The following is a 22822-nucleotide window of genomic DNA, read 5'->3' on the forward strand; positions in this document are numbered from 1 at the left end:
GTTACGGTTGGTTGCTGGAAATGCAATCTGGACGTGCCAAAAATGTTCCTTGTTGTTTTTGTGTGATTTACATGCACCGCACGCTTCGCCTTTGGCCCCAGGTGTTCGATCTGGGTCACTGCCTCCGTGTGTGTCTGTCTGTCCACCCAGGCGAGACATTTGTTTGACCAGCAAACAGGACGCGGCAGCGATGCATGGACGGAGCTGAACGACCACATATCCGCCAAAAGGTACGCACCTCAACAAACCGATCGGCGCTACCTGCCGCCGCGCCGCTTTGCCTGTCGCTTTCCAGATAGTTCACGCCGTCTCAGAGTTCAATGGAGACGAAGACGCTGTTTCTGTCCCGTCAGCGGGTTTCCTCATTATGTTGCAGAGGCCGGCCGATTTGAGAGCGATGGAAGCTTTTGCTGTTTTGAAGTTCTTACGAGAGTCACGGAGGCCAGAACGCTCCCAGAACCCAGAAGGACCTCCATGATGGGGGGGGGCAGTGTGCAATCAGAGCGACCACGCGAGCGGAGATTTGGTGAAGGATGGGGACGAGGCGGAGTATTTATATCCCTCAAGTCTCACGTCTTACAAAGTGATAGACAGGCAAACTGAAAGCTTCTGGCACACAATATTCTCCATGGCAGCATCTCGCCCTGTGCCCCCCCCCCCCCCCCAAAAAAGAAAAAGACCCTGGAGAAATAATCTCCAGGATGGAGGAGACATGCGGATTGCCACGAGTTAATAATAATAGTTTTTTTCTGGTCAGAGAGACCCCCCCCCCCCCACTCAGACCTGTGTTGTCAGGCTTCTAAAGAAAAATAGGGTGTTTGTTTTGGGGGGGTCAGAGGGACACGATGACTGAAGTCATCATTTCTAATGCTAAGCGATTCAGTCAGGGGAGTATCAAGTGTGATTCTATAAAAGCAGGGGCCCCCAAACCTTTTCCTGTGGGGGCCACATAACGTTTCCCTTCTCTGATGGGGGGTCAGTTTGTACAGGAAAAGTGTGACGATGGGAGGGGGGGGGGGCTAAACATTTATTGTGTTCCAGACAGCCACCAAATAACACGTTCTTCCCAGAAAAAGAAGGATGCTTTTCTTCTGAATATTAATATATTCTTCACTATCATATTTTTAGGAAACAAAAGATTGAATTACGGCCCCTCTTGAATGCACCGAATACCATTATTGATCCCCTACCGGCTACTCGTGTTTAGAAAATCTAAAAAATAATAATAATAATAATTCTTTTTTTTGTGTCTCTGGTATTGTTCAGGGGGCGGGGCCAAATGTGGAGGCGGGCCGTAGTTTGGGGACCACAACACACACACACACCTGTGTGTCGGTGCTTTTGAGTACAACAACTAGAAGTTTGTTTACCTGTCAACAAACACATAAACACACACGCACACACACACGCACACACGCACACACACACACACACACACACGCACACACACACACGCACACACGCACACACAAGCAGATCGAGAGTAGGTCTCTGTCGACTGGGAAAAGGTGGCGGATGGCCGACGGACGTGGTCGGCGAGGATGAGGCCCCCGCAGGCACCTTTACGTGAGATCATCCATGCACACACCTACACACACACACACGCACACACACACACACACACACACACATTTACCCGCTCGCACAAGACAAGTCGTTACGGCAGAGGAAGAGGAGGAGGAGGACGAAGGAGGAGAAGTGAGTCACAGCTGCCTTTTCAGGAGGCGTTGACATCAAAGCCCGGATCAGGCCTGGTCTTCTGAGGCCTTCTAGGTGGACTCGGGAGATCCAGGACAGACTGGAGACGGACGGAGGAGGACGAGGACGAAACCAGGAGATCATAAAGACAACCGGTAGATCCATCAAACCGGTTTCTCCTGGTAACAGACCAGGCATCGGGGCAGCCGGGATAAATGGATTCCTCTGACAGAAACCAGAGGTGGGGGGGGGGGGGGGGGGTCCTAAAATAACCTGTCGAGCCGTTCATCGGTGTGAGAAACGGATTCCAGCTGATTGAGAGCGGTCGTTCCCACTGCGTCCGTCTGAGACCGGTTTTAATTTGTCCCTATCTCCCTATCCCCCCCCCAGGGCAGGGACATTTGTTCTCTGTGAAGACGAGAGCCAGATATCTGCTAACCCTCCTCCTGCTCCTAACGTCTTCACCGTTAAACTATTCCAGGCTCCTTTGTGTTAAGAGAAGTGGAAAAGTGTCTGCCATTAGGCGGCGCTTTGCTTTTAATTATCTGGGACTAAAGGGAGAGAAAAGATTTAGGAAAACCAAAGAGTGTCCCGAGGAGGACAGGTCGGAGAGGACACTCCCTTCCCCATGCATTGTTCCCTCTGTCCTCTCACCCTGGAAGGTCGTTTCAAATCACATTTCACTTCTGTCTCATCTCAAATATATGACGTCCCCCCCCCCCCCCCCCCCCCACTGGAGGAGGTCCCTCCACTGCTGTCTTTCGTTTGGTGATGCAGCACATGCTTCTGATCGGATGCTCACGCGGCTGCAGGAGCGCCGCTGAGGATGCCTGACCTGCAGGTGCGAGGTCACTTGAGTTCAAGTGAAGAAACTGCTGCAGCCCTTAGCATCGGCGCGGATGGGGCTACCGTAGCATGAGCGACCCTTAGCATCCGCGTGGATGGGGCTACCGTAGCATGAGCGACCCTTAGCATCGGCGCAGATGGGTCTACCGTAGCATGAGCGACCCTCAGCATCGGCGCGGATGGGGCTACCGTAGCATGAGCGACCCTTAGCATCGGCGCGGATGGGGCTACCGTAGCATGAGCGACCCTTAGCATCGGCGCGGATGGGGCTACCGTAGCATGAGCGACCCTTAGCATCGGTGTGGATGGGGCTACCGTAGCATGAGCGACCCTTAGCATCGGCGCGGATGGGGCTACCGTAGCATGAGCGACCCTTAGCATCGGCGCGGATGGGGCTACCGTAGCATGAGCGACCCTTAGCATCGGCGCGGATGGGGCTACCGTAGCATGAGCGACCCTTAGCATCGGTGTGGATGGGGCTACCGTAGCATGAGCAACCCTTAGCATCGGTGCGGATGGGGCTACCGTAGCATGAGCAACCCTTAGCATCGGTGCGGATGGGGCTACCGTAGCATGAGCGACCCTTAGCATTGGTGCGGATGGGGCTACCGTAGCATGAGCGACCGGATGAATTAAACAGCTCTCTTTTTAACCATGGCTGAACCATCGGAGCGACTTTGCTGCAGCCAGCTTTGCGCCGCCGTTAATATTTTAGCCTCGTTCGACCACAAAGTGAGGGAAATAAAGCTTCAGCCAACGGGACGGCATGAAAAGGAGTCCGACACAGAGAGAGGGGGAGGGGGGGGGGGTCTCAACATAGAGAGCAATGCGGGCAAAAATGCGAGCCAGATGCATCTCAAATTCCAATTAGATAATGGGAGTCGACAGCATGAGCAAATCACACGTGGCCTGAGCCGGAGAGGAGGGAGGGGAGGTATGGAGGGATGGATGGATGGATGGAGAGATGGATGGAGGGATAGATGGAGGGATGGATGGAGGGATGGAGGGCCGGTGGGTACACCATGATCAGGAATAAAGAGGTTCCTTACAGGTACGAGGACAGAGAGGCGAGGAGGTTCCCCCATCTTTTATTGAAACTTTATTGAAACTAAAGGTGGAACGGGACCGGCCGGGTTCGGCTCAGGCCTGGAGGTGGATGGATGTGCAGCTGCACGTAGGGCGGTACATCCAACATTTAGCATCGTACATAACACGTCAGACATCCTGTACGCAGGCGCACACACACACACACACACACACACTGAACCAGACTAATCTGCTCATAATTTAATTTAATCTGAATTTTGCACATCTGTCATCCGTCCAATCTGTTGTTGTCATGATGCTGGATATGGAGGATGTGCGGCCGCGTTGGATTGTGGGTAAATGAAACGTTTCTGCAGCCATGTTGGCCGTCAGCGCCGGCGTTGTCCTCGGGTAAATCTTGGTGAGGTTATTGTTATGCGTCCGTCACGTGTTGTTAGGACACGACTCAGAGCTATAAAGTTAGCGTTAGCACGTAGCTGTGATGCAGGACTGCGAGATCTTTTCCTTTCCTTAAAAAAAACATTTTAATTTCATCATTTCAAAAGAATCCCTCGGCGCTTGCTCTTCATTGGGGAAGGGCGATGATGTCAGCAGGAAGGCGGGGTCAGCCAATCATTTCTCTCACGGCAAAAACAAAATGATTTGATGCTATAAAAGATTTCTGTCAAATTGATCAATGCCTCTTTGGAAAGCCAATCAATCGAAGCTTCAATTTCTGTTCCATATCCAAACTGCCTGTATTTGTAACGCCGCCTGCCATAGCAAGATATACACGTTGCAATAAAAGAAATGCAATCAATTATAAAAGTTTACACAACCAAACGTTTGTGTGAAACCGATTTGGACAGCGCCTATCGGTATTTATAACTCTATTTAGTTCTCGTTGTCCAATTATTAGATCAAATCAAATAAGTAGGCAACCGAATTTAATCTGGATTTGATCCAGAATGAGGTCAGGAACAAATATGACATTTTAAAATTGAAAACTTCAAAAATCAACTCTGATTCACTTTGACTTTCATGTTGATACCAGATACCAGAACAATCTAGAACCTTTAGATGATCCAGATCACCATGTGGACGGTGTAGGTCCAGTTAGGAGGGGAGCGAGCTTCTTGGGGGGGGGGGGGGGGTCTGTGCTCTCTAGTTACAGGCATGAAGGAGAGGCTGCTTGTTCCTCAGTCTTTCAGACGGTGGCGCCGAGCAGCTCCGGGCTTTGGTAGGATGGAATGGATTCATTGAATCCGATGTGCAGCAGGTCGGAACACAAACACATGGGACGTGTTCTTTGTGTGTGCGATCCGGATTCGCTAGAAGTGATTCAGTGCTTCCGCGGCGATGATGAGGCGTCTTCAGAGGAACGACGCCTCATCTTCTGCTGCTCGATGCTGGAGAGCGTCCGGCGTCCTCGGCCGGGGACGCTCTTGAGTCATGATCGGGGTCATGTATGGATTTCTGCATGATGATGATAATATGAGGCTTTGGCTGACCCCCCCCCCCCCAATCGGATGATCTCTCTGCTCCACCTGTCTCTCCTTTCCAGTTGCCACCTCTGAATGTCTCTGATTTCTGCCCTGCAGCTGTTACAAATCCCAGCATGCCTGGCGTGCGCGCTGCCCGGTCCATTGGGTCAAGGGGCACTTCTACGTGGACCCTGATGCTCCAACATCTGGGCCAAAAGCAGCGCCTCAAACATGGCGTGAAACGGAAAAGCGTCCGCTGGCAGCGGGCCATCCTTCCAGATGCTCTGGTGCATCATGCTGGGCTCAGTGTCATCTCAATGACCCCCCCCCGCTGTTTACCCCGATGAGGCGAGATGCTAATGCTAATTCATATGGACTGGGTCTGGCGAGCTCACCTTTCTCACGACGGTGTTCCGGACGGACTGCGATCCGCAGATGTTTCCGTGGGCGCCGTTTGTCGTCGTCATAAACATTCACAGACTTTACGTGAACAAACGACCACCCGAAGTTCGTTCCACTCCTGCGTGGGGAGAAGGGCCGTGGATGAACCGGAAGCTCACTTCCATGAGTGTAGAGACATTTGGTGTCCCCGAGGCAGACATTTGGAGGAGCTTGTCCTCCTCAGTTGTCCCCTCCCGTCCCTGCAGACGCCGGGTTGATGCGTTCCAGAGATGAGACAGAGCCGGAGAGCTGTGCGCCGTTACCGGGATGATTACCCCCCCCCCCCCCCGAAGAGTCCAACTGTCATGAAGCTACAAACTCGGATCGCAATAATCACGCCATTTAACTGCAGCTCTTACTGTGAGATGATCGTCACCGTGGCAACAAGCAGCTGCTCAACAAAGCCACCGAGCATCTTCGGGTGTCACGATGTGAGACGTATGCTTTAATGCTCCTGCAGGACGTGCACTTTAGTATTCTGCACCGTGTGTCGGGTATTTGAGCACCTTGAGCCCCGATTCAGAGACGAGTCTTTAAAGGACGACTTGGGCTGAGCGGCAGACAACAGAACCTCCGTCTCAGGGTGAGTTTCAGGTTGTTGGTTCTGTTGAGATTAGTCCAGAAGTCCAGTGAGACTGCAGAACCATCGCGGGCCAACGTTTCCGTGGTAACAGCTGTTTCAGCTGCAAACCTGACGCCTTTCAGATAGAACCGGAGCAGACGGTTTAGATGAGGGCCCGACCCGCCGGAAGCAGGAAAGGGTATGAACAAATGTTGGGGGCGTGTCCCGGCTCATTATGCAGGAATGCCACCGCAGATCTTCAGAGGACTGTCGAGGCCATTTTTAGCTCCAGACAATTGGAACAGGAGCTCCGTGATCGACGTTGAATTACTGGTTTCCACGACAACGCATCCTCACAGCGCCGCCACGTGACAGACGGTGAATTCATCCCACCTGGGAAGTGTTTCCTGACTGAAGCACTGAAGCCATTCAATGACACCGGATCAGAACCCCCCCCCCCCCCCCGGATCCAACCTGATCCAACTTCTACTCCAGTGCCGCTCACGTTCTACAATATGAACATCAGTGACGGACGCTTCCTCTCCGCTGCTCGGGTTTCAGTTTCGTCTGTTAGACGTTCTGAAACGCTCCATTTATAATGTTTACAACGTGAAGCCGTTCTCCACTGGTCATCCCCCCCCCCCCACCCCCATGATGACAGCACGCTGCTGCGGCGGGGCCACGGCTGGATTCTCAGAAAAATCCCATCAGCAAGGTCGCGACCTTTCCTTTAATCCCCCGTTGTCAGCCACTCGCAGCCAAGCCCTCCCCCGCGCCCTCCTTTTGTGTTAAACGCTCAGATGACAGGCTGCGGCTGCCGGGGGGGGGGGGGGGCTACCGTGATTGAATTGCTCTGCCAGGTCAGCGGGGGCCTCGCCGGCTACCTGTGTGATCTACCTGCCCTCAGCCAAATCGCAGGCAGGCCGTAAACAGGGCCGGCGTAAAGTGGCCCTGACAGCCAGAAGAGTCATCCTGCGGTTCACCGGGGGGGCGGGGGGGCGTCTGACACGCGCTCTATTTAATGCCTTGCTCGGATTGCCAGCTCTTTTTTGTGCCAAAGGCGACTTGGCCGCTTTAAAGAGCTGCAGGTGAGCCTCGTGTGTTCCTCTTTCTCACCTGTAAGGGTCACGTGTTTGAAGAGGGGCAAAGGTCGTGCAGGAAACACGCTTTCACTAAGATGGCACAGACGGCGTGCATCAGCGTGTATCTGCATGATGTATATATTAGGGGGGCACCAATACATCGGTACGGGGGTCCCGGTTCGGTTCGGTTCGGTTCGGCGACGCTTCTCTGTTGTGGATAACGAGGCGTTTAAGGACACTTGAGCAACGTTACAAGCGACGTGTCCTCGTAGCGCTCCATCAGAGAGGGGTTCATTCTACGGGGACCTGCTTGTGTTCAATATGCTGCTGGGAAGATACCCCGGACATCCCCCTGGTAGATACCCCGGTAGATACCCCGGAGATACCCCGGAGATACCCCGGTAGATACCCCGGAGATACCCCGGAGATACCCCAGTAGATACCCCGGAGATACCCCGCTAGATACCCCAGAGATACCCCGGTAGATACCCCGGTAGATACCCCGGAGATACCCCAGGAGATACCCCGGTAGATACCCCAGTAGATACCCCGGAGATACCCCGCTAGATACCCCAGAGATACCCCGGTAGATACCCCGGTAGATACCCCAGGAGATACCCCAGGAGATACCCCAGTAGATATCCCAGTAGATACCCCAGTAGATACCCCAGGAGATACCCCAGGAGATACCCCAGTAGATACCCCAGTAGATATCCCGGTAGAATGCACCACAGAAGAAGATGGGAGATTTCTCCATCAGACACATTTATTTATTATTATTATTATTTTTAATATATATATATATATATACCCCGGTATATATATATGGTGCTACGTATGTACAGCAGAACATCTCAGGTTTAGCTGTACCAGATACATTTAATTGTATTTAACTTAAAAACTGCACTTTTGAGTTGAAACAAAAATGGCAATTTCAATAAACTCAATAAAAACATTTTTTTAAAGGCATGCAAATTTCTATTTTTTTGTACGTTGCACCCCTAATAAATATATATTTAAATTCTACTATCATTGCGTCACATTCGTTTCACTGATCTGGTCTGTTCGCTCTTTCCTGGGGGAGGGCTGCTCTCTGCTGGTTGGTCTGGAACCCCAACCCGTGACATCAAGCAGGGCGATGATGACGTCATTATTGCTGTTGCGTTGACAAGTTCAGCTGGTTTAATGAAGCAATGTCGCCCCCTTGTGACGACACAACCTGTTCTTCTTGCCCCACCAGAAACCTACCCCAGATGAAGCTGTCTATTTATTACCTCCGCCAAGGGGGGGTCACGTTTGGGTGTTTGTCTGTCTGTCTGTCTGCAGGATAACTCAAAAGGTTACAAACGGGTCCTGATGAAATGTTGGGAATGTTGGGAATGTTGGGAATGTTACCAGGAATAGATTATTACATTTGGGTGATTTTGGAAATCCTTGTGAACATTACAATCGATGGAACTTTAAAATGTGTTCCTCAATATCTATTTTTGACTGATGTTTATGGAATTTGACACAGTCATGTAGGGGAGGGGGGGGGGGGGGGGGGGGTCAGTTGTGTCCGGATTGGAAGCGTATTGCTTGTATTATCGAGTTAGGGGTACAGTTACGTTTCGGCCGACTGTGCATTTAATATTAGAGATAGAGATTTCTAATAAATGCAGCCTCATGGGTAGCACGGCTAGTGCGGTTAGCAGAAGCTAACGTAGCATTGCGCAGTTTCCCCCTTGTGCGGGTCCCAAGCCCGGATAAATGCAGAGAGTTGCGTCAGGAACGGCATCCGGCGTGAAAATATGCCAAAATAACATAAATAAGAGTCACACCGGATCGGTCGAGGCCCGGGTTAACGGCGACCCCCATCAGCTAGAGGAGAAGGAGAAGTTCTTACGCTCCACAGGTAGGAGGTGAGTTAGAGGAGAAGGAGAAGTTCTTACGCTCCACAGGTAGGAGGTGAGTTAGAGGAGAAGGAGAAGTTCTAGAACATACGGTGACCTACAAGAGTGGAGGGAGGAGCACCAGGTGGACGACATCTTGTGTAGACTGAGCAGTTTAAAGGTGACTGTAAGGTCGTCCATGAAACACTGCGACATACCTGAGAAGCCATTGATTGAGTTACTCTACAGACAGTGAAGGGTTAATAATGTATTATTATTATTATTACTCTTTTACATCGGTAGCTCCTACAGCCCCCACCACCTGTAATACCAGACTCCCCATGGGTGAGGAAGAAGACAAGCACAGCCCCGGTCTGAAACAGAAGAAGGCTTTTTAGCTGCTAGCCGGCTCTGAAAAACAGAACAGGTTTTAGTTCCAGGGCTTTAAAGAGATGCTCCTCAGTGCTTGGTGGCAGGTATGCGAGCAAGAGGAGGCGTGGTTTATGGTGCAGAGGCGGAGCCTCTCTCTGTGTGGCTCAGCTATCGGCTCACCTGTGTCAGATTGAGCTCCGATATTTAAGGATGGGAAACGATGAGCGGGCTCGCATGAATACAGTTTGTGGATTTCCTGTCAAGGTGCATCTGACTCGAGGTAAGGCTTCTTATCTGCATTATTTATCGCCTGTCAAGGTCCATCTGGATCTCGCTGAGGAACCAGGGTGGACAGACCTCTCTCAGAACATTAAAGAATCATCCGTGGAAATGTACCGTCGCTGGAGATACGGGAGGGGAGAGGCTTCACCTCCGCTGCCGCCTCCTCAGCATCATTAAAACGACTCAGGTCCATATGTTTTAGATTATATAGTAATACTTGGACGGTTCAGTACCTCAGAGATAATCAAGAATCGGTCTCAGTCGCTCCAGACATGATGTGTCGACCCGGTCGTCCACCAGAAGGTCCAGCTTCGTCTCAGTGTTCAGGAGGAGCAGCTTTTAATTGGTCCTCTCCTACCTAGCCTGGTTTCCTAGCTGCCGGTGTTCCTGTGAGTACTCTGTTGGGGGGGGGAGAAAATGAAGGTTTACACGGCCATAGCGAGCAGAAAGAGGTGTCCTACGCATCCGTCTGAACGTAATCCTGTTCATGGAAATCCACATTTCATGAGGAGCGTCAGTCAAAGTTCAAGAAGCGTATCTATGATGGGCGGCAAAGCGCTGCTTCTACTTCAACGAGGATGTTGGGTAGAAAAAGCCTCTTTAAGCCTCTCAGCTGAGAACAGCCCGCTCCAACGGTGGAGGAGAGCTGGGCATCGGGAGTTGGAACCGGCCCCCGACGGTTGTAGACGAGTATCTGCTGTTAGCTTGTTGCCACCGCAGTTACTGACTGTCGTAGACGTAGCGCTGGTGGTTGCTGTTCATGCGCAATTGGTTTCATCTCTATTTAACATTGACCCACCATCCATCCCTCCCTCCATCCATCCCTCCATCCATCCATTGTCTTCCACTTTTCCCCCTTTGCGGGTCACGGACGTTGTCCCAGCATGCACTGGGCTATCCGCCGTGGATCTGCTCATCTTTGCTTCTTCAACCTGTCCTTGTTGAGTTGCTCATCGCCATTTGGAAGATATCGTCCCGCCCAGTCGGCCCTTTGATCCCCGAGTCCGCGCCTTTTTGGATTCATTTGTTTGACTCTAATTCAAATGAACTCCTGCCGTGGGTTTCACCTCGACTCCGCCTTGTGACTCCTACATCCAGTTTCTACTCTGTGCCAAGCGACCTGACAAGGCATCCCCACGACTGCACATTTCCCACGACACAGCCGTTGTTGGTTTGGAACTGGGTGGCACTTCAGACTCTCCTGAGGCTCCCCAACACGCATCGATATTGTAGACGACAGCGAAATGAAACGAGAACCGACATGTTTGTTGTTGTTGTTGATTCACTCTTTGAATAATGGACCATTGGTATCAGTTTCAGTGACCTCTGAGAGTGACCTTCATTACTGCAGTGTGCTTTACAGCGAGGAGACACAACCAGCAGTTTATGAGTCACACCTGGCCCCTTAATCACCGGGGGGGGGGGGGGCGACCAAAACCAAAGTGGTTGGGTAGATCACAGAACATCACGAAAATCGAATTTGAATATACAATTTGCACTTCACAGGGTTCCTTCAAAGCACGCTGCTCTTTGTGACAGCTGTGAGTTCAGTTTCCATCACCAGACGGGCTGCGATGTCTGTTGAGAATCAGGACAAGGGCCTGCAGCTGCATCTGCCGATGTCTCTGCCTGAGACGCTGACGCGCCAGGCTCGACGTGCCACGCTCTCCTGGCTACCTCCTGGAGAGGAGCCAAACACGAGCAACCAAGGCCTGGGGGGGGCTGTGAAATACGGGAGCGATAAACATCAAGGAGGCTCCAGAGAAAACAGGAAGAGTCATGACAAAGACTTCTGCCACGTGCACTGGCTGAGTGGAGCGCATGTGTCAAACTCATGACCCAGCCCAATCACCAAAGTCGTTTTTAAGCTTTTCAAATTGAACTTTTCAGGTCAAAATGTGGAATATTTAGTCTGTGTCTTGAATTTCAGCACCTTGTGTGATTGAGTTTGACACCTCTGGAGTGGAGCATTCACTTTAAATAACCATCAGTATCTCACTCATGTACAAGCCGGGCAAGGATCCTTTGGAACCCGGTTCATACCAGCGTATACGTTTGCTCAACGTTGACTATAAAAACCTAGCAAAACTCTGAGCAACATGCTTGGAAAATATACTTCCTACCATCATATTTCGGAACCAGACCGGGTTCAGTATTTCGGAACCAGACAGAAGTAAGTATTTGTTAGCAGCAGTATGGCTCTATGCCGAGGAAGAGTACCACAAACGCAATGTTAGCGTTGAGGCTAGCAATGGAACAGACAGGAGGCGGAGCTAGAAGTGGAGGAGATGAAGATGCTGAGGTTCTCCTTGGGAGTGTCCAGGTTGGACAGGATTAGAAATGAGACAATAAGAGGGACAGTGAAGGTTAGACGTTTTGGAGACAAGGTCAGAGAGACCAGACTTTGATGGTTTGGACATGTCCAGAGGAGAGACAGGGACTATATCAGTAGAAGGATGCTGAGGATGGAACTGCCAGGGAACAGGACTAGAAGACGACCCAGGAGAAGAGACATGGACGTAGTGAGGGAGGACATGAGAGTGGCTGGTGTTGGGGAGGACGATGCAAAGGACAGGACTAGAGGACGACCCAGGAGAAGACACATGGACGTAGTGAGGGAGGACATGAGAGTGGCTGGTGTTGGGGAGGACGATGCAAAGGACAGGGTGAAGTGGAGAAGGTTGATTTGCTGTGGCGACCCTCAGGGGACAAGCAGAAAGTACACGGAAGGAGCAGCAGGAGGTGCTCTTTGTGAGAGACTCACTCTGAGCCGGTCCGATCAGGTATTTGATTATTGATTCTCCTTCGTTTAAACCCTTAAAGATAATCTCTAATCCTGCGTCACAGATTGAGGCTGGGAGATGTGAACATGCTCCGGATGGAGGATTCCTCTCCCCTCATTACGCAGGATGACGCCGCAGCTTGTCTTTGGCCTCACGCGCCAACCCACCGTGAACCGGCTCCCTCCGGTGCTGCGTTCATGGCCTCCGGGAAAAACGGAACGCGCACAACGTTTCAAGAGGTTGGAAACTTTGAGCTTTGCAAATGTCGGTTCTTCAGAATGCGTTTATTAAAGGCCTGACGAAAGCACGACTGTCTTTAGAATAAGAACATCACATGTTGAATTTTACCGCCGTGGTTTGCATTCGCCATTAACTTCTAAGTATTAGTTAACGTTAAAACGTGTAAGCTATGTAAGATTAGCATAACGGTTTCATGTCGTAAAGATACATGGATATTTATTTTGTAGATTACTTTTGTTACATTTAAAACGAGGTGTTATATTATTGCTTTGATCTAAAGCAGATGTGCATTATGGTAAAAATAAAAACAACAACAACGTTTGAAAAACAGACAAGCCAAAAATAAATAAAAAACCCCACTGAGCTCTTAATTAAAGAGAAGGTTAAATTCCGAGTGTTTGTGAACGCAACGCTTCAATCTGGAAACAGACAGCGCAGGTAACCAATCAGCGACCGCATCTCTCCCGTCTACCAATGCGACGCGAGTGGAGGCGGGACTCGTCGCCGCCTCTTCTGCTCTCGTCCCATTGGCGCAGGTGATCCGTCTCAGGATGCGGGAGGAGAGCCGAGGAAGAGGGGGAGAGAGGAAGAGGAAGCGAGCGGGAAGCGTCCAGGGCTCGGAGCGCACGCGAGCGGGATTCAGCCTGTCCTGGACCAATCAGCGGCGAGACGTTCACCGAACGGGGCGCTTTGAGATGCTCTATTTCCGGTCGGCGACAGTACTATGATTTGGTATGTGGCCGCTTTGATAGCAAGTGTCTTCAGCAGCGGAGGAACAGCCGCTCAAGGTGAGAAGTGCGGGATGCCTGCCCCCCCCCCCCGCGCGCCCGCCGCTTCAAAGCCATCCGAGCTGTCACATCCAACCTTCCTGCGTGCGCGTGAACTTCAAACATGTCGCTGTGTGTGAAAAAAGAAAAGAAAAGAAAAGTCAGACTTTACGTCATGAAGTTCAGACGTGTGTGTGCGTGGAAGCAGCGGACCGGTTCACGGTCACGAGCCGGGCCGCTCCGGGGAACCCCTCCGGTCGGCGGTGCGTTCATTCCCGCTGTGAGGCACCGGGGAGTTTCTCGGTGATGAGTCGGAGTCGGAGTCGGAGTCGTGACGCTTCCGGCGCAGATCGATGGATTCTTTGCAGCCGATTTATTCTGACAAAAAAAAAAAATGTTCTTTCTAAAACGTGAGTTTGACTCCTGGAGCTTCCGGAGCGATGCGGGTAACATCGGACGCGTTCGCTGAGCCGGTTGCACCGGCGTTTCGTGTCACGTGATTACCGCGGTTCTCCGGCGGAGACGTCATTAAAATGCGAAACGAGGAGTGAACCTGTTCCCGGGGAGCTGCTGATGCGCTGTCGTACCGGCTGTGGCCGCTAGAGGGAGCGCTTTCCGCATTCAGGTGAGTTTGAACTGTCCCCAGGTCAGTAGTCGTGTCTTCTAGAAGATGTCCAGATGTCGTGTGTGGTGTGGGAGGACAATGGTCACGTGGCTTCATTACTGCGGATGGAAGCGGTAGATGCTGGCCAATCACAAAGGAGCATTGGTGATGGCGGATCTGCAGGTTTAATGTGCTCCTTTTATAAAACGCCGGTTTTTAGAGTGGAGGCTGGTCTGAGATTATGCCCCCTTCAAAGACCTCTGAGAGCAGAGGAAATTTCCCCGCTCATATTTTACAGGAATGGGGCTGAGAAAGCGAAAGCAGAAGCGTCTGAAAGCGACTGTAGTCGCCGTGCAGGATAAACGGACAGCGTCCCTCATGTCTGTCTCAAACAGATGCTGCAGGACAGCGTCCCTCTTGTCTATCTCAAACAGATGCTGCAGGACAGCGTCCCTCATTTCTGTCTCAAACAGATGCTGCAGGACAGCGTCCCTCATTTCTGTCTCAAACAGATGCTGCAGGACAGCGTCCCTCTTCTCTGTCTCAAACAGATGCTGCAGGACAGCGTCCCTCATTTCTGTCTCAAACAGATGCTGCAGGACAGCGTCCCTCATTTCTGTCTCAAACAGATGCTGCAGGACAGCGTCCCTCATTTCTGTCTCAAACAGATGCTGCAGGACAGCGTCCCTCATTTCTGTCTCAAACAGATGCTGCAGGACAGCGTCCCTCTTTTCTGTCTCCAACAGATGCTGCAGGACAGCCAATTTTCACCGGAACATTACCACCAAAAATAAACTTTATCTGTTCTTCTCCAGCACGCATGTCTTGTAAACGTCCCCCCCGTTGTGACATCACAAAGGGGAAGATTGCTGCCAGACATGTTTCAATACTTGATTGCAGAACTACGCAGGACTGACTGGACGGTTAAATTGAGCAGTTTTTAGGTTGGTAACGACCAGAAAGCACCAAATACGAGTGTAGAAACATGTGAACGTGTTTTTATATTTGCGTTATGGGCTGGACTGACGGTTATGTCGTGTTTTGCCTAAAGAGGATTCACTCCAGCACCATCTGCCAAAGTGGAGGCGTGAGGAGAGGATTTTATGCGGCTCCTCTTGCCGTCCTCCGTGATGTGGACCGCTGGACGGCAGCGGGAGGGGGGGGCTGGGACTGCATAGGCCAGCCTTTCAGGCGGCGTGGCCGGTCGATGACCGCGGTCTTTGTGCCACGCACAGATGCAAGCCTGCCGGCCAACAGGAGCTGCAGGACGACTTCCAGCCGGCAAACACTTCCAGGTTTGTCAATGATGACCCTGGACCCGAGCCCGGACTCTCTGCGTCCTTCTCTTCTACGCCTCGCTTCATCCCGCCTCTCTCTTGCGTCTCCCACGGGACTCGTTGCGCTACCTTCATCTTGCCATCCCTCTTCTGTCCTGTCACCGGCCTCTTCCGTGCACTCGGCTGAACTCCTTTCCCTCCGGGCGCCGAGGGAGGGTGGCAGGTTCTCTGAGCAGAGGCAGTCTGCTGCCAGACACACCCACTTGTTGCCCTTACCCACGGCGCTCAAACACACACACACACACGTCCCCTCAGGGAGCAGTGTGTCTTTGACCGGGATCTGAACATATGCCCACCAACAGTTGGACTAAGCTGCCTTTCAGGTCGGTTTGGTGAGCGGATGTTGTTGGGAATGTTTAATCCCAGAACAAAGAAGAACTTGTTCCTAAATGTGAATGTTTTAACGCTTTGTCTTCAGGCGTTCTTGAACTGGTCTGTCGCTCTTTTGGTTCTAGCTGAGCTAGAATGAATATCCAGGCCGAGACCTCCACCCAGTGGTGACGCTGCTTATTTGGTGAAAGAAGACCGGCTTTTATGACGAAACCGCCGTCGAGTCCATCTGCTGGTTCTCTACAGCTGAGAGTCTGTCAACAATTAGCAACACTTAGCCCATATTTATGTAAGATCACCTGGTTACCAGGGCAACACGTACCTGTGGCAGAGATTGAAATGAGTTAAAATTCCTCGCTCTCTCCTCCTGCGGTCCACCAAAGCAAAACCTCACATGTGCGTAGGCAAAGTGGGGGGGGGGGGGGGGGCAGGAAGTCTCAGGTGATTGGTGGAATGGACAGTAGCAGCAGCTACAGCCGTACCCAGCCATACCTAGCTGTTGTTCTATTGGTTTAGTTGGACCGCCCCAGTTCCAGGTTTCTTTAGGTGCCTATCAGGTACTTTTGTTGTGCCGACATGAGCTTCCAATGTAATAAAAAATCCAGCCAATGCAACAGTGTGCAATCAAAATACAAGGAACGGCAACCAATCAGAAAGCGTCGTGCAGTATCGATTGATCAGACTCCTTGCGTTTGCGTGTCCTGCTATCCGGTCAGGCACCTGATGGGACTGGGTACTTGCATCGACATAATTAATGCCCGTGTCTGCTGGCGTGAACTGAGGGTCCTCAGGGGCTAAAGATCCCCCTCAAAACCAATGAGTTCAAATCATTGTGTGATTGAGCGACATTGCCTCCCAAGTCATCCACTATGTACTTTTGGGTAAACTGTACATCCCATTAGAGCTGGCAAGGTGCCGTGTGGTTGATTAATTTTACTCCCATCATCTTTACTGCCCCCCCCCCCCCCCTGCTTTTTGATGAGCCCCACGTTGTGATCGCTAAACGAGTGTTCAGGTGGGCGGCTGCTTGGCAAAAACAAAAAGCTGCTGACCAAGAAAGGGGAGACTCTTCTGTGGATTTCTGTCTTGTGGGTGTTCAGCGCTTCCTCACTGCTTGACTTGCGTTGAAGTGTGTTTGCGTGTGTGTTTGCGTGTGTGTTTGCGTGTGTCGGATCGCTTCCGCAGTTGAAATTATTTGAAGCCCGGTGGCTTCAGATAAAACGCTTCTCTGGATCGAGGTCCCTTCAGAGCTCAAAGGCTGAAAGACTTGTCTTTATTTTGAAGCTCCTTTCACACAGATCCATTGCCGACATCGGTGGAGGTGGGTTGATGTCTCCAGCGACGTCTCACTTGCGTCACAGACATGAAAGACTGTCTTTCGTTTCATGATTTTCTAAACTGGTTGATTGGATGCTGCGCCTTCATATTAACAGACATGGATGGTGAAGTCTTCCAGCCCGTCCCTGACCTAAAGCACTCAAACCGCAGAACAAAGGAATAAGTAAAAAGAACTGAAGGAACTGGGATCGATTGATACCGGTAATCCAACACAATTTGATGCATCGTTTCACGCTGGTGTTTTGGCCGGGAAGTCGGGGGCTGGTGGCTCATTGAACCTTTCGGTTGGGGTTGCTCTGCTGCATGATGGAAAAGACTTTCCATGCGGCGAGGACAGGGGGTGGTTGAATTGGCTTCCTGTGTAACTTCAGCTACACATGACTGGTGAAAGTAGCATGGCGCCCGCAGAGACGAAGGTTGAGACATATCTCCGGTTGTCTCCTGGCTTGACTCTAGACAGCAGCTCTGTTTTAGTCACAATGTCAGATGTGAAGGGTAGCGCTGAACAGACTGTGCTACTTCTATTTGTCTGCATAGCCTGTGGCAAAAGATCAAGTACTTGACCTGGAGCGGGCCTTGCAGCGCAGTATTTCAGGAAGGTCTTCCTCTCAGGCGCTAGTTCTGAACGTTCTGTCCCAGCGCCCTTCAGCCGACTCGTCTTATAGCGGTCCAGTTAGTAATTGCTGTCGTCCTTCTGCGGTGTCCGGGGAACACTGAACGGGGGGCATATCGGTAAAAATGTGTATTGCTGTTCATATTATTTTCAATATTCGTATTTAATATTTCCTGTTTCAAAAGTCCAAAGTGAATTTTTTTTTGGACAAGGTGAGGGACACGGTGAAGGACACGGTGAGGGTCATGGTGAGGGACACGGTGAAGGACACGGTGATGGACACGGTGAGGGACACGGTGAGGGACACAGTGATGGACACGGTGAGGGACACGGTGAAGGACACGGTGAGGGACACGGTGAGGGACACGGTGAAGGACACGGTGAAGGACACGGTGAGGGACACGGTGAGGGACACGGTGAGGGACACGGTGAAGGACACGGTGAAGGACACGGTGAGGGACACGGTGAAGGACACGGTGAGGGACACGGTGAAGGCCTCTTCCTGGTCTTCATGGGGCGGTTTAACTCGATGAATGGGCGTCGCCTGCTGCGGTCACATCGGGGTCTCGTAAAATGAGCTGATGATTGGGATCACTTCAACTCTCCAGTCACCAACCAATGACTGTCCACGAAACGCAAAGACGCGTTGACTCCAGACGGTGGCGACACCCCCGGTCTTCAACGGGCTTCCTCGCAGACAGGAAGCGGTTTCCTCTGAAGTCCGCCGGTCTCATTTGGAGGCTTCTTAGTCCATCTGTGTGTTTCTGTTAATGGCCATCGTACACGTGTGTATATTTCCTGTGAATACTGCAATCCCCACTCTAGTGCCCCCCCCTGCTTCATCTCTCCTCCCACCATCCTGAGCTGGATGAACTCCCCCCCCCCCCCCCCGTCTCATTTTACAGCCTGACCTACTGATGCTGCACCGTCAGCTTCCTCCACGCCGACTTCTCCAGACCCATTAAGCATTCATTGGATATGGCCATAAGACACCTCGCCCACAGCTTCACTGTGCTACGCTAAAATCAGACCACGACGGGAGCCTGGAGCCCCGATACGGCCGGCCCAGACTAAAATCAGACCACGACGGGAGCCTGGTGCCCCGATACGGCCGGCCCAGACTAAAATCAGACCACGACGGGAGCCTGGAGCCCCGATACGGCCGGCCCAGACTAAAATCAGACCACGACGGGAGCCTGGAGCCCCGATACGGCCGGCCCAGACTAAAATCAGACCACGACGGGAGCCTGGAGCCCCGATACGGCCGGCCCAGACTAAAATCAGACCACGACGGGAGCCTAGTTGAGTTTAAAGTAGTTTAGTTTAATCTTAAACATTAGCTCATGGACAAAATCAGATAAGTGAACTCCCCACAGTGTTTTTACTTGAACATGTTACCTGCTTTTACTAACGAGTTAATTAACTAGGAAGCACGTTCTCCTACAGCGGAGGCCAGATGTGCAGAAACGGAAGAGGGTCATGGGCTCTGTTAGCATTAGCCTCCGGGTGACGACGACGACGATGATGATGAAATCTCACAATGCATTTCTCATCCGTCTCTCAAAGTTAGCTGTTGACTCGATAACTGCTGAATAACGGTGACCTTTAATAAGAAGCGTTGCATAAAAGCTGATTGGATGAATCTCTGCAGCTCGTTGACCAATCAAACGATGACGATAAAGAACGGCCCTCCCGGATTCTTAGTGTACAAAACTCTAACAGGAAGTTGATGTGATGAATGAGGAGCTTGTTTGCTGAGACGGTCATGCTGGTGGAACAATGGTTCCCTTTGTGAACTAGTCTATGAGCGGCGCTTCTTTCCCCGCCTCCTCCTGCTGGACTCGCCGCTTAGGCATGCTTCCATAGCGTGGAACAGTGGGTGGAAGTCGAGAGGGGGTGGGTGGGTGGATGGATAGGAAGGGAAACGGCCGTCTCAGCGTGGCGCTGCGGGGCGTCTGATCTGAAGCTTCCCTGCCTCTCGACGCGACGGCAAACTGAAACGCTGACAGACGAGCGGAAGCAAAAGCAAACTTTTTAGTTTTATAATTCATAGTTTGCCTCTAAAAATAGAGCCGTCCACGCTGGGCTGCTTTGCAGCTGTGAGACCTGAGGAAACGGATAAAACTCCACTGTTACCCAAAACCTGGACTCAGACCCTTTGTGATCCACAATGAGGGGCGGGTTCCTGCAAGTATGAGTTTTTAGGTCAGTGATGCCGATTGAAGCTCGACAAGAGCTCTCCATGGAGTCTGTTAGCATGCTCCAGGGGGTCGCTGGGATTCGCAGCTCTCTGGTCTTGAGCATTGCTTCTCACCTTAGCAGACAAACCGTGCCAAGCGTGGAGATGCTGCCGAGATGTGAAAGCATCTGCTGTGAAAACGCGCCGCGTGGACGTAAGCAAGGACGGTGCCGCCAACCTGGAAGACGGAGAATCGCCACAGTCATCACCAGCAGCATCTGCTCCCATTGGCGCCTCGGTTTAAAAGTGTATATAGTATATAATTTAGTATAATGTGTTTTAAGTAGGGGTGCACTGATTGATTGGCCCCAATTTCCTTAATTTTGCGCGATTGACCGATTTCTACATATAAAACTGATTTTATTTGCCTATTTTATCTACCTCCGCAGAGGTCTTAAAGTCAGCTGCTGTCCCCTTCTGCTCTGCCATTAAGCCACTGACAGCCCCGCTGACTTGCCCGAGCCTAAGGCTCCGCCCCCTGCTGCATTAAAAGCGCCCTTTTAGCTTGGACGGACATGTAGATGAGAAGAGACGTCACCTGCCTGGTGAAAAAGCAGAAATGACATTCATTCATTTTCGAACCGCTTTTTCTATTATCGGGTCGCGGGCCAATCCCAGCAGTCAATGGGCGAGAGGCGGGGGACACCCTGGACAAGCCACCAGGTCATCGCAGGGCAACACAGAGACAGATAATCAGACACACACTCACACCTACGGACAATTTAGCGTAACCAATCAGCCTAGGCTGCATGTCTTTGGTGGTGGGAGGAAGCCGGAGAACCCGGAGAGAACCCACCAGACACGGGGAGAACATGCGAACATGCAAACTCCTCACAGAATGGCCACAAGCCGGAGACGAACCTGCGCCCCCAGAAATGACATGTGGCGTGTTAATTCTTATTAGCCGTTCACTTTTGAAAATGTTAAACCTGCTGCACTATTTTTTATAGAATGTTTGAAATAAAAGCTTCACTGAACTTAACTTGATTGTGACCCCCCCCCCCCCCCCTTTTCCATGTAAATCTCCAATCCAACAGGAGGGTCTGCTTCTATCATTATACTCGTGTAACTTTATGCATCAAAGTGTTGAGTTTAACATTTATATGTTGGCGATTCAGAATATGGAGATAATTTTCGTGTATCGCGATAAAGCTTAAAAATGGCACGACATTGGTTTTAGCGCTTCCCAAGCTGGAACTCAATATGTCACCAACATCACTTTGTCCCTTTAAAGTCTTTCAGAAAATGATGTAAGTGTCTTGAATCTTGCGGTTTCCTGAGCTGAATATCGTGCATCGCTGCAGCCCCACTACGAGCACTGCAGTCATTTCATTCAGGACCATCAGGGAAAGGATGGAGGGACGGACGGACAGAATGCTTGTGTTGACATTGACGCCACCGTGGAACCAGCTGATCCGAGGTCTGCGTGAAGGCCGCTGCCTGACAGGAAGCAGACGGTCACCTTGACTGGTGGCTTCAGCTGTTTGCGTGGACTAGCAACCAATGGGAATTGGATCCAGGCCTAAAGGCCTTTGAAAGTCGACCCCGTTTCCTCTCCCCATCTATGTTAATGTTTGCATGACCAACAGAACGGATTTCCTTTGCTTTAGTCCACCAGTGATGCGAGAGGGATTGGATGCTTCAATAGCCTTGAAAGATTGCGTTTGGATTCCGAGTGTTGCAGGGTGGGAGTGTGGAGCAGAACGCCGGAATTAGGTCAAGTCTCCCGTCCTTTTGCAGCAGCATTAGTGGTTTAAGCCGCCGCCCTGACGTGTCTGAGGGTTGGACTGCGAGCTGACAAACACAAATCAGCGTCCCGACTTCCATAACCGTATTAGGCAAGACATTTCTCACAATCTGTTATCATTTACGGATCTTCCCAAATGGATTCCTTCTCTCTGCAAGAGGTCGTTTCAAAATAAATAGTGTCGCTCGGAACTCTTCCCACATTTTTGCCGTGAAACTGTACTCGTCGATCTGATGTGGTAAACTACTGGACTTTCGGCTTGTCCCCTGAGGGGTCGCCACAGCAAATCTACCTTCTCCACTTCACCCGTCCTTTGCATCGTCCTCCCCAACACCAGCCACTCTCATGTCCTCCCTCACTACGTCCATGTCTCTTCTCCTGGGTCGTCTTCTAGTCCTGTTCCCTGGCAGTTCCATCCTCAGCATCCTTCTACCGATATAGTCCCTGTCTCTCCTCTGGACATGTCCAAACCATCAAAGCCTGGTCTCTCTGACCTTGTCTCCAAAACGTCTAACCTTCACTGTCCCTCTTATTGTCTCATTTTTAATCCTGTCCAACCTGGTCACTCCCAAGGAGAACCTCAGCATCTTCATCTCCTCCACTTCTAGCGCCGCCTCCTGTCTTTTCCTCAGAGACACTGTCTCTAAGACGTCCACCACTGTCTCTAAGCCGTCCATCATGGCTGTCCTCACCACTGTCTCTAAGCCGTCCATCATGGCTGTCCTCACCACCGTCTTGTAGACCTGTCCCTTCGTCCCCGCTGACTCTCTCCTATCACAGAGACACCTGATACTCCCCTCCCCCGGTTCCATCCTGCCTTCACACGTTCCGATGCAGGAATAGAACCTCTTAATGGGTTCTTGATGCTTCTGAGTTGGGAAACTGTTTTAGTGCCTTTAATGCCCTCTTGACAGCTAGAAATGAAGTGACTGTTTTCTTCGTCCTGTGCAGCCGCCGAAGTTGAAGCAGCTTTTACAGAGAGCGTTTGGCCCTATTTAAGCCATCTGAAGGGGCGGTCTAAAGTGTACCGTTCATTTAGGGAACATTCAGCTCCCTTTTCTCATTGAACGGCCGTGATCTCAGTGGAAAGACTTTTAGTATTTTCACTTTGGACAACCTCAGGAATGTTGCGCCATGGCACTCAGGATATGCGTTTCCTG

At 51.2% G+C, this 22822-nt stretch overlaps 2 protein-coding genes across 2 annotated transcripts in view; both read left to right on the top strand.

The window, feature by feature from the left end:
* LOC137900575 (histone H2AX-like) overlaps nt 1-22822 on the top strand; it is a 247668-nt gene that overhangs the window by 130542 nt on the left and 94304 nt on the right. The gene's annotated exons all lie outside the window — the stretch shown is intronic.
* Nucleotides 13412-22822, top strand: part of igsf9bb (immunoglobulin superfamily, member 9Bb) — a 48946-nt gene continuing 39535 nt past the window's right edge. Inside the window, exon 1 of the mRNA XM_068744680.1 lies at nt 13412-13475. Within this exon, the coding sequence (XP_068600781.1) occupies nt 13412-13475 (64 nt within the window). The remainder of the gene's footprint in view (nt 13476-22822) is intronic.

Source organism: Brachionichthys hirsutus, chromosome 10, assembly GCF_040956055.1.
Source record: "Brachionichthys hirsutus isolate HB-005 chromosome 10, CSIRO-AGI_Bhir_v1, whole genome shotgun sequence".
Lineage (NCBI taxonomy): Eukaryota > Metazoa > Chordata > Actinopteri > Lophiiformes > Brachionichthyidae > Brachionichthys > Brachionichthys hirsutus.